At 44.4% G+C, this 12,006-nt stretch overlaps 1 protein-coding gene across 1 annotated transcript in view; it reads right to left on the reverse strand.

The window, feature by feature from the left end:
• The window catches only part of SLC15A4 (solute carrier family 15 member 4), a 185,703-nt gene extending 181,820 nt beyond the window's left edge, over nt 1–3,883 (reverse strand). Inside the window, exon 1 of the mRNA XM_053701852.1 lies at nt 2,982–3,883. Within this exon, the coding sequence (XP_053557827.1) occupies nt 2,982–3,557 (576 nt within the window). The 5' untranslated portion in view covers nt 3,558–3,883. The remainder of the gene's footprint in view (nt 1–2,981) is intronic.
• Between the last annotated feature and the right edge of the window lie 8,123 nt (nt 3,884–12,006).

Genomic DNA, 12,006 nt, shown 5'->3' on the forward strand with positions numbered 1-12,006 from the left:
GGGCTTTCATTCATCAAAGTTTACCTTCACTTTAAACTTGACATTTCAACAATGTATAAAATATTTCATTATTGCAAGTGAAACATTATTGCAATATACATTCATTATTTATTTTGCTGTAAAATAAATTTAAAAAAAAAAAAAACTGCTAGTTTCACTTTCTCCCAGGGAGGTTTAGGTTAATACTATTGGGCAATTTAAGTAAGCTTTTGTTTACTTCACCCTCCCCCTAAGATTCTCAGCAGTCACATTTGTAAAAGGTAGATTATAAATTATGCATCAACAATTATGATAGGAGAAGCATTCTTTGCAATAGTAACTAAGATAAATCAGTGCTAAATCACCTTAAAGTGACTGTAAATCCTAGCGTTTGTCAAACGCTAGGATTTAAAACTGGAACAAATAAAGGGGACTTTCATTCATGAAGTACAAAATACTTTATGCTGAAAGTTCCTTTATTTGTTGGAAGCGTTCACCAAACTGAGCTGCTCAGGCAGCCCATTGCAGAACGCTATTTGCTGTGAGGTGACGTTAACACCTCTTAGCAAATAGCTGTGCGTTCCAACTGGCGCCAAGCTAGATAGCCCTCACGGCTATTGGCCAAGAAGTGGAAACATTACCTCTCAGCAAAATAGCATTCTGCAGTGGGCTGCCTGAGCAGCTCGGTGCAGCGAACGCCAACAACAAATAAAAGAGCTTCATGACTAAAAACTACCTTTATTTGTTCCAATTGTAATCCTAGCATTTCACAAACACTAGAATTTACAATCACTTTAAGGTAGGAGATAAGGGCAGATGTCCCCATCTCTCTCAACTGCACATGTGCAAACAGAGTTTGTGCTATATCTGAATATTAGTTTGTGATTGGTTAGCAAGGATTATTTTGTGCTGGGGACAGTGAAATCAGTGAAATGAATAAACATAAAACAATACACTCACTTGACAAAATAAAGTTGCAGTTCTCATCGCAAAATTATTCTCAGAAATGGAGGTTCAAAGTCATGTAGTTTACAATTTGTGTGTAGTGGTCCTTTAAGTCTTATAAATGGATGCACGACCATGAAGTAAATTAAAACTTGTATCTGTATTTAAGCACAATTAAAACACTTAGGGCACGAAGCGTATACAAGTACACTGAATTCGGGACAACCCCCTAGGTGGGCAGTATTTGATGCATTTTAGCTTAGCGTTGTAGTCAAATTAAATCTTCACATGCACAATAAACAACACTGCCAGCTCTCTAAGCTTGAAAACTGGCGCACAGGACCTCACAGAATGTGTGTGTATGCCAATGAAGAACAGCAATAACTTTTACTAGAAGCATTTTTGGTAATAGAAGTATATTGCAAAAATGCTTATTTTTAAAATTGAAAAGCTCCCATGGACATTTAATTTTGACCTTTCTATCCCCTACTTGATGCTGGCACTAAGTGTAAATAGTAAGTCAGACAACAAAGCCAGCAAAGAGAGATATGAGGGAAGAAATATTGTGTTACCTTTACCTACTGTCTGGTAAAACAACGTTTTGAGAGACTTTTCAAAAACTTTGCTAAAAAGTCCTCTCTCCAAACCTCCTCCAGTGCCCATTGAAGCTTTGCCTCACACAAGGTAGCCCCAGCTTGTACAGCCCAATACAGTAGAGCCCATCACTTAGACATCTAGCAAAGCATGACATTATACACTCATTTTTTTCTTTGCATAAATGCTTTGTAGATGATCTATTTATATAGCCCATAAAGAGGTTTTTTTTGTTTTATAATGTATAGTTTTGCTTATTCTTAAATAACATTGCTCTGATTTTCAGACTCCTAACCAAGCCCCAAAGTTTTATGATAATACCGTCAGCTACCTACTCCAGCTTGCTCCTGTTTGTGCAAAGGGTCTTTTCATAGGCAAATGCAGTGGGCTTTCCAGCTACCTTTTCAACAGAGCTAAACTGAGAGCTTCTAAGTAAGTTTTTAAACAGTTTTATACTGGATTTTTATATCAGTATCTGTGCATCTTGTTCTTTATAGTAATGTCTATTACATGCAGTTATGTGAAAATGAGTGTATACTGTCCCTTTAAAGGGACAGTCTAATCAAAATTAAACGTTCATGATTCAGATAGGGCATGCAATTTTAAATAACTTTCCAGTTGACTTATCATTAAATTTGCTTTTTTCCCTTGGTGGTAATTTTGAAAAGCTAAACCTAGGTAGGCTCAAACTGATTTCTAAAACCGTTGAAAACCGCATCTTAGTTCAGAGCATTTTGAAAGTTTTTCACAGTTAGACAGTACTAGTTCAGGTGTGTCATATAGATAACATTGTGCTTACTCCCGTGGAGTTTAGGAGTCTATCCAATCAGTGCAAACTGCATGTCTGTCAAAAGCACTGAGATAAGGGGGAAGTCTGCAGAGGTTTGTGCAAACTTCCCCAGACAGATAGCTAAGCATGCTAAGGCACTGTGGCTGAGCTCTGTAACAACCCAAGGGTTGCAGGTTCGATCCCCGACGAGGTCCAATAAAATAAGCAGCGCCTTGAGAGTGATTAGCTGCACTTTACAAGTACCCAATACATCATATATACAGATACAAAGTAATCACAGAGGTAAAACATGTATTATTATAACAGTGTTGGTTATGCAAAACTGGGGAATGGGTAATAAAGGGATTATCTATCTTTTTAATCAATAAACATTCTGGTATAGACTGTCCCTTTAAGTTCTGCAAAGTCTATCGATCCTGTGAGGTGTGTTTATAATTGTGGTCAAAAGTTTGTGTACCAATGTAATGCTTTATACCTTCTATTTATATCTATATACAAACAGCCTTTACCTGAGGCATAAAAAGTGGATGGCTGGTTCTAATTCTTGCTAACTCCAATAATACAATGCATTATATACACACACATCTAATATAAACCAACAGTAGTTTTCATACTCGCACTTACGAATACCGGTATTTATACTGTGAAGTACAAGCAAGTGCTCTGTTCTTACCTGATCGGCACCAAATGGAGTAATATTCGCCTTGACTGTGCCCACTCCCAATCCCACTATAATCAGGCCCACGAAGATTGCAGGTGCACAGTATCTCCCAGACGTTAATTTGCATGTGCTGTTGGGGGCGATGGTGACATTACTGGGCACCGTGCAGTTTTCTATCAATGCTAAGTGGCCATCCCCACAAAAACCAGAGCGGGTGGCCTTGTAGGTTATCATAGGGAAAACCAGCATGCCCACTAAATAGAGTACCATGCTAATGAGAATAGTGCAGAAACGTCCAAGCAGGGCATCAGCCAGCCAACCCCCGAAGGGCGACACCAAATAAGTAATGCCCATGAAGAGCAGCAAAGCCTGGGTGGCTTGGGTGCCCTCCCAATTATAGTCCGGACCATTGAGAAATAGTACAAGATTGGAAGTTATTCCGTAGAAAGCCATTCTCTCGAACAACTCGGAAAGAAGCACAGCTGCGCAAGCCAGGCGGCGTCCAGCGAACACTGAGCCCGGGTTCTGAATGGAGTTCACCCGGCCGCCCAGCAGCGGGGTCCGCTCACTAGTGTCCCGGGAATTCATGGTTAATAACGAGGGCTTGTCACGACAATGGGGTTTCCACACTGAAGGAGCATGAAAAGGAAGTGCTGCCCGTGTTTAATGGGACGTACTTTACTGCTGGAAGCTACACATACAAGTAATTCAGGAAGAGCAGGGCAAAGCCCTGAGTCCAAAAGCTCCACAACAATCTACAGGGCTTGGTATCGATATCGAGGAGCCAACGGAGTCTAAACTAACAATACAACCTTTCCACCGCACCCCAACCTGTGGCTACAACAACCCTAAAACACACTAATACACGAAACTCGTGACTGTCTGCTACAACAATCACACTTCCTCATTGGAAGATGTGAACTCATTGGCTGGGTTAACCAATGTACCGTCCTCAAAAGTTTAGTTAATTGGCCATAAGAGCTGTCTGTCACATTACGTAGCTGGTGGTTTGCTGAACATACACATACGTTGCACGTGCTTTTTTATATTTAGAGGGCGACGAAATATTGCGTAAAACGCGATGTGTCAAACGCAGCTCTATGTAGGACTTAGGGAATGTAAGCGTTTTGTTTCTACATATGAAACGATTACTTCTTTCTGTAAATAAGCACAGCACTGTGCATGTGCAATGCGATACAAATAGATTGCTGTCAAGAAAAGTATTTTCATAGCGCTTGAATAAACAACATATGCTCCTCCTAATAGCAAGATCTCTCAACCAGATCTTATAGTGGACCTAAATAATTAGCGCTATGAGGAGGCTAGAATAGCTATAGCTAGAAAAGCTTTAAGTAGTATATATATATGGGTGAATACATTTGGATACGGTTAAAAGTTAACATTTATTTCAAGCAGAAGATAAAAAGTATAAAATAACATTCATTAACAATATTATCTGATCTTAAAAGAGTTTTCAATGGATACAGATTTGGTGATCCAGATTGCAAAATTGATGCAGTTTATACAAATATGTAATGTGCAATGATAGCGTTTTATTTTACAATAACGCAGAGAGTGTGATACAATATAACAAAGGGTCTTATAATACAAATGATGTGACAAAAATTGTGATACAAATAATATGCAAATTCAAATATGTGTTTGTGGAATCCTGATGAAACAAGTGTCCAAAATCCTTATCGTAGTGATGAAAATAAATCCAAAATTGTGTATGTAAAAAACAATAGTATAAAAAGATAATAAATATAAAAATGTCCAAGACAAATAGTAGTGTATTGCGTGTCCAAAAATAGAAAAAAAAATTGATATATGTGAGAGTGAAAAATATACCAAAAATGAATCACACTATATAAAAAAATATCAAAAAAATATGGTGTACACCAAAAAATAAAATTAGTAGTTACAGAACCTCAGCCCGAAGTGAAAAAATGAAAAGATCGAAGAAATATATATATATATATATATATATTTATATATATATATATACAAATATGAAAAAACTAGTCCTAAAGCCCGTTCACACGGGCCATTTTTTTGCAGTACAGCTGTCCCACCCCTTGTGCTCTCTCTCTCTCTCCCCCATCTCTTTTGCGCTCTCTCTCCCCCTCTCTTTTGAGCTCTCTCTCTCCCCCATCTCTTTTGCGCTCTGTCTCCCCCCTCTCTTTTGAGCTCTCTCTCTCTTCCATCTCTTTTGCGCTCTCTCTCCCCCTCTCTTTTGAGCTTTCTCTCTCCCCCTCTCTCTCCCCCCCTCTCCTCTCTCTCCCCTCCTCTTTCTCCCCCTCTTTCTCTCCCCTCTCTCTCTCCCCCCTCTCTTTTGTGCTCTCTCTCCCCCTCTTTTGCTCTCTCTCTCCCCATCTCTTTTGTGCTCTCTCTCCCCCTCTCTTTTGCGCTCTCTCCCCCTCTCTTTTGCGCTCTCTCCCCCTCTCTTTTGCGCTTTCTCCCCCCCTCTTTTGCGCTCTCTCCCCCCCTCTCTTTTGCGCTCTCCCCCCCCCCTCTCTTTTGTGCTCTCTCTCTCCCCCCTATTTTGCTCTCTCTCCCCCCTCTATTTTGTGCTCTCTTTCTCCCCCCTCTTTTGCTCTCTCTCCCCCTCTCTTTTGCGCTCTCTCCCCCTCTCTTTTGCGCTCTCTCCCCCCTCTCTTTGGTGCTCTCTCTCCCCCTCTCTTTTGTGCTCTCTCTCTCCCCCTCTCTTTTGCGCTCTCTCCCCCTCTCTTCGTGCTCTCTTCCCCCCTCTCTTTTGCTGTCTCTATCAACCATCTCTTTTGCGCTCTCTCTCCCTCTCTCTTTTGAGCTCTCTCTCTCCCCCCTCTTTTGCTCTCTCTCCCCCTCTCTTTTGTGCTCTCTCTCTCAACCCTCTTTTGCTCTCTCTCCCCCTCTCTTTTGCGCTCTCTCTCTCTTCCCCCCTCTCTTTTGCGCTCTCTCTCTTCCCCCCTCTCTTTTGTGATCTCTTTCTCCCCTCTCTTTTGTGCTCTCTCTTCCCCTCTCTTTTGAGCTCTCTCTCCCCATCTCTTTTGCGCTCTCTCTCCCCCTCTCTTTTGAGCTCTCTCTCTCCCCTCCTCCTCTCTCTCTCCCCCCTCCTCTCTCTCTCTCCCCCTCCTCTCTCTCTCTCCCCCTCCTCTCTCTCTCCCCCCTCCTCTCTCTCTCACCCCCTCCTCTCTCTCTCCCCCCTCCTCTCTCTCTCCCCCCTCCTCTCTCTCTCCCCTCCTCTCTCCCCTCCTCTCCCTCTCTCCCCTCCTCTCTCTCTCCCCCTCTCTTTTGTGCTCTCTCTCCCCCTCTTTTGCTCTCTCTCTCCCCCCTCTTTTGTGCTCTCTCTCTCTCCCCTCTCTTTTGCGCTCTCTCTCTCTCCCCTCTCTTTTGCGCTCTCTCCCCCTCTCTTTTGCGCTCTCTCCCCCCTCTCTTTTGCGCTCTCTCCCCCCTCTCTTTTGCTCTCTCTCCCCCCTCTTTTGCTCTCTCTCTCTCCCCCTCTCTTTTGCGCTCTCTCCCCCCTCTCTTCGCGCTCTCTCCCCCCTCTCTTTTGCTCTCTCTCCCCCATCTATTTTGCGCTCTCTCTCCCCCTCTCTTTTGAGCTCTCTCTCTCCCCCATCTCTTTTGCGCTCTCTTTCCCCCTCTCTTTTGAGCTCTCTCTTTTGAGCTCTCTCCCCCCTCTCTCTCTCCCCTCCTCTCTCTCTCCCCCTCTCTCTCTCTCTCTCTCCCCCCTTTTCTTTCTCTCTCTCCCCCCTCTCCTCTCTCTCCCCCCTCCTCTCTCTCCCCCCTCTTCTCTCTCTCTCTCCCCCCTCTCCTCTCTCTCTCCCCTCTCTCCCCCCCCCTTCTCTATCTCTCCCCCAATCCTCTCTCTCTCTTCTCTCTCTCTCCCCTCTCTCACCCCCCTCTCCTCTCTCTCTCCTCTCTCTCCCCCCTCTCCTCTCCTCTCTCCCCCCTCTCTCTCTCTCCCCTCCTCTCTTTCTCTCCCCCTCTCTTTTGTGCTCTCTCTCTCCCCCTCTTTTGCTCTCTCTCTCTCCCCCCTCTTTTGTGCTCTCTCTCTCCCCTCTTTTGCACTCTCTCTCTCCCCTCTCTTTTGCACTCTCTCTCCCCTCTCTTTTGCGCTCTCTCCCCCTCTATTTTGCGCTCTCTCCCCCCTCTCTTTTGCTCTCTCTCCCCCCTCTCTTTTGTGCTCTCTCTCCCCCCTCTTTTGCTCTCTCTCTCTCCCCCTCTATTTTGCGCTCTCTCCCCCTCTCTTCGCGCTCTCTCCCCCCCTCTCTTTTGCGCTCTCTCCCCCATCTATTTTTTGCTCTCTATCCCCCTCTCTTTTGAGCTCTCTCCCCCATCTCTTTTGCGCTCTCTTTCCCCCTCTCTTTTGAGCTCTCTCTTTTGAGCTCTCTCTCTCCCCCCTCTCTCTCTCCCCTCTCTCTCTCCCCTCCTCTCTCTCTCTCCCCCTCTCTCTCTCCCCCCCTTTTCTCTCTCTCTCTCCCCCCTCTCCTCTCTCCCCCCCTCTCCTCTCTACCCCCTCTCTTCTCCCCCCTCTCCTCTCTCTCTCTCTCTCTCTCTCTCTCTCTCTCTCCCCCCTCTATCCCCCTCTCCACTCTCTCTTCCCCCTCTCCTCTCTCTCTCCCCCCTCTCCTCTCTCTCCCCCCTCCTCTCTCTCCCCCCCCTCCTCTCTCTCCCCCCCTCTCCTCTCTCTCTCCCCTCTCTCTCCCCCCCTCTCCTCTATCTCTCCCCCAATCCTCTCTCTCTCCCCCCCTCTCCTCTCTCTCTCCCCCCTCTCATGTCTCTCTCCCCTCTCTTACCCTCCTCTCCTCTCTCTCTCTCCCCCCCTCTCCTCCCTCTCCCCTCTCTCCCCCCCCCTTCTCTATCTCTCCCCCAATCCTCTCTCTCTCCCCCCCTCTTCTCTCTCTCTCCCCTCTCTCACCCCCCTCTCCTCTCTCTCTCCTCTCTCTCCCCCCTCTCCTCTCTCCCCCCTCTCTCTCTCTCCCCTCCTCTCTTTCTCTCCCCCTCTCTTTTGTGCTCTCTCTCTCCCCCTCTTTTGCTCTCTCTCTCTCTCCCCCCTCTTTTGTGCTCTCTCTCTCCCCTCTCTTTTGCACTCTCTCTCTCTCCCCTCTCTTTTGCACTCTCTCTCTCCCCTCTCTTTTGCGCTCTCTCCCCCTCTATTTTGCGCTCTCTCCCCCCTCTCTTTTGCTCTCTCTCCCCCCTCTCTTTTGTGCTCTCTCTCCCCCCTCTTTTGCTCTCTCTCTCTCCCCCTCTATTTTGCGCTCTCTCCCCCTCTCTTCGCGCTCTCTCCCCCCCCTCTCTTTTGCGCTCTCTCCCCCATCTATTTTGCGCTCTCTTTCCCCCTCTCTTTTGAGCTCTCTCTTTTGAGCTCTCTCTCTCCCCCCTCTCTCTCTCCCCTCTCTCTCTCCCCTCCTCTCTCTCTCTCCCCCTCTCTCTCTCTCACCCCCCCCTTTTCTCTCTCTCTCTCCCCCCTCTCCTCTCTCCCCCCCTCTCCTCTCTCCCCCCTCTCTTCTCCCCCCTCTCCTCTCTCTCTCTCTCTCTCTCTCCCCCCTCTATCCCCCTCTCCACTCTCTCTTCCCCCTCTCCTCTCCCTCTCCTCTCTCTCCCCCCTCCTCTCTCTCCCCCCTCCTCTCTCTCCCCCCTCTCCTCTCTCTCTCCCCTCTCTCTCCCCCCCTCTCCTCTATCTCTCCCCCAATCCTCTCTCTCTCCCCCCCTCTCCTCTCTCTCTCCCCCCTCTCCTGTCTCTCTCCCCTCTCTCACCCTCCTCTCCTCTCTCTCTCTCCCCCCTCTTCTCTCTCTCCCCCTCTCCTCTCTCTCCCCCCTCTCTATCTCTCTCCCCTCTCTATCTCCCGACCACACCCCTTCACGCTCAGCCACACCCCCTTCACGGTCATTCCTGCCCGACTACACCCCCTTCGCATTGGCCTAGCCCCCGCTCATGCCCGACCACGCCCCCTCACACCCGGCCACGCCCACTTCTACCGCAGGCGGCAGATCAGCTAGGGACTGGAGCAGGACTCAAAAGCCAGGTGTGTTTGTCTTCGTGCTGTCTCTACTGCGCATGACAGCTTCGGACAAACACACTTGGCCTTTTATATAATAGGATGTAGGACAATTGTATCCAATAGTGAATCAGCAATTGTTTAGGCTTCCTTAGTACAAAACAGTCTTAGACCTCCATGTTGTAAAATAATCTTCAATACAATCTTCAATATAATCTTCAATATAGGTGGTGCTAAACAATATCTTATGCCCTATAGAAGACAACATAGGGCAATAAAGCTAACAAATTTTCAAAATAATGGTAGTTTGCTTACCAGAGTGGAAACCTGAGCCATTTAACCAGAATAGTCTACGCATTTCGGTCTTTAACAAGACCTTTTTCAAGACTGGTAACGGCTAGAACTAATGTGCTTCCTTATAAAGGGCATTGTAACTAATAGCTGGTCTATGTTTGAGCGTCAAAATCATTATCGTAAAACCGGAAGCATATTTTCATCAATTCTGGTTTCGTTACTCTAATGGATACCGGATGTTGTAATCGTGATGTTATATCTGGTTCACGTCATATCCAGAATTGCGAACTCTTGCTTTTGTGTTTAATATTTGATTGTTTCAAATATAAATGGTAATTGGAATGTGGGTGATAATTTAGGAATATTGCCACGTGGCTTTATGTTGGAATTGTATCGGATACAATTTCAACATAAAGGCCCTTGCCACCCAGTGAGCTTAGAAAGAGAGCTGCAAGTGACAAATAAGGGAACAGCTCCAGCTTTACTGATCATACAGCGGAGCTGCTCCCTTTTATGCTATGCAGCATTGAATTAGCACAATTTTTCAATTAAGTTTTCTGTAAACTTAACATTCTTCTCTTTAAATTTTATAATGCTGATTTTCGTGTTATCTATGCACTGGTACTTTAAAAAAAAAGTAAAGACAGCCCCATGATCATATGCTTTTGTATTTGCTTTTCACATCAGGGGAAGCTAGTTCATGTGAGCCATATAGATAACATTGTGCTGACGCCCATGGATTCAATCAACACAGCACTAATTGGCTTAAATGCAAGTCAATAGATAAAGTCATGTGATCAGGGAGAAGTCAGAAGATGCTTAGAAACAAGGTAATCATAGAGGTAAAACGTGTATTAATCTATCCATGTTTTCTGTGCAAAACTGGGGAATGGGTAATAAAGGAATTATCTATATTTTGAAACAATAAAAAAATTGATTTGACTGTCCCTTTAACTCTGTTCTCCCAGCAAACTCCCCTTTTCCTGCAAACTCCATTGCTTTTTTTATGGGAGGCATCTTCAAACTCAAAAGGACAATTTTTTTTTTTTAGAGAATTCTCTGAGGGGCAACCCTTGTAAGTGTCAGCAAGGCTTTTTATGTCCCAATCCAGCGAAAGATAATTAGACCCTATAAGTGGCTGCCCATTTTAACTCATGGGGAATCTAGACTGTTCATGTCGCCTCCCAATCTGCTTTGAAACTCATGGAATTCTTATTCCTATCACGTGGAACAAACTGTGTATTTTTCAGCATCTGCTTTGTTTATGCTACTGGGCAGAAGTTGAAAGAAAAACAATTGAGGGTTTCTTAAGTTTTGCTTGTGACCATTAGAGAAGGAAGCTAGGTCCTTGGGCAGCAGATAGAAAAAACTAATGTACTGTGGCTTCAGGCTTAAAAAGATCTTAAACTCATATCCATAGTACCATAATCATGTGCAATTTACTTTTATTATGGATTGTGCTTGCTTTCCTATAATTTAAATTTGTAAATGTGTCCCCAGAAAGGATGGTGTGCATCCTGCAGACAGTAATTGTTAGAGTCTTGTAGATTTGATAAGGTGGAGAACATTTTCTCTCTTTAGGGAACACTCCAAATTTTACATAGGTTGTTGTTTGTAAATTCATGTCACAATTCATAAGTAGAGGTTTTTAGAGCACCCTCATGCCTCTTTGACCATTTTTAATTCAGTGATATCTATAGTTGCTTGTGTATACCCTACTGGTCTACCACAAATTGATCTGTATATTAAATGTCAAAAGGTGCCTGAGGTTGTAAGGGAAAATTTACTGCACGGTAGCTCTACAGTTGATAAAAAAGGTTGCAATATTAATGGATATTACTATGCAAAGACACTTTTACTGGAGTTACATCTAATGAACATTACTAACCAAAGTGTCTTCTTGTGTATGTGAATGGTGATGGATGAGTTTACTTTGTGTGCATTACAAGTGTAGCAGGGCCCCATAGCCTTTAGGATCATTATCTGAGTAAAATTCAGTTAGTACTCCTCTTATCAGTGTAAATGGGGGACATGGACATCCTTGCCTGAGTTAGCCACAACATGTCAGTTGTATAAAAGACAAATATGGTATGGAAACGTCTCCTGTCATTCTAAGAAGGTTCATCATGAACTGATAAGGCCTTAGGTGATAGATATCCACTAATGCTCATTGGTTTGTAACTTATAAGTGTATATGACAGAAATTGTATTATATATACTGAGTGAGGAGTGCCCTCCCCCAGATTCTGTAACAACCCTGTTATGGTATCTCCCGGTGCAGTTGTAATAAACTATTTTATTCACCTTACAGCCTCCTGGTTCTTTCCAAGGTTACACGAAAGACCCACAATGTTGTTATTTTGATTTCTCTTTTTCGAGTACTGAAACCTGGGATTCCCCTGCACATTTGAGTAAAAACATAGACATCCCTACAACAAATGCTATCTCAGACAACCTGGAATACAGACAGCTGTAATTCATACAATCACTTTTTTTTTTTTGGTGGGGGGGGGGGGGAGCTGTGCTTTCAGTAGTTTTGACATTTACATTTGTTTAAATTTTGAAATTTAAATTTGTCAGCTATAAAAAAAAAACTTACATCTCAATTTTTTGGGCCCCTTTAAGTGCCTTCAGCATTTTCAAACACTGTCAAGGAGATGTTTTAAAAAGTGCTTTTGTTTTTAAGCAATTACAAAGCTCATTTTTTTAGAATGTGTTTTTCTAGTTTCTCTAATGTTTATAGGAAAATAAGAAACTCG

The sequence above is a fragment of the Bombina bombina genome, chromosome 2, assembly GCF_027579735.1.
Source record: "Bombina bombina isolate aBomBom1 chromosome 2, aBomBom1.pri, whole genome shotgun sequence".
NCBI lineage: Eukaryota > Metazoa > Chordata > Amphibia > Anura > Bombinatoridae > Bombina > Bombina bombina.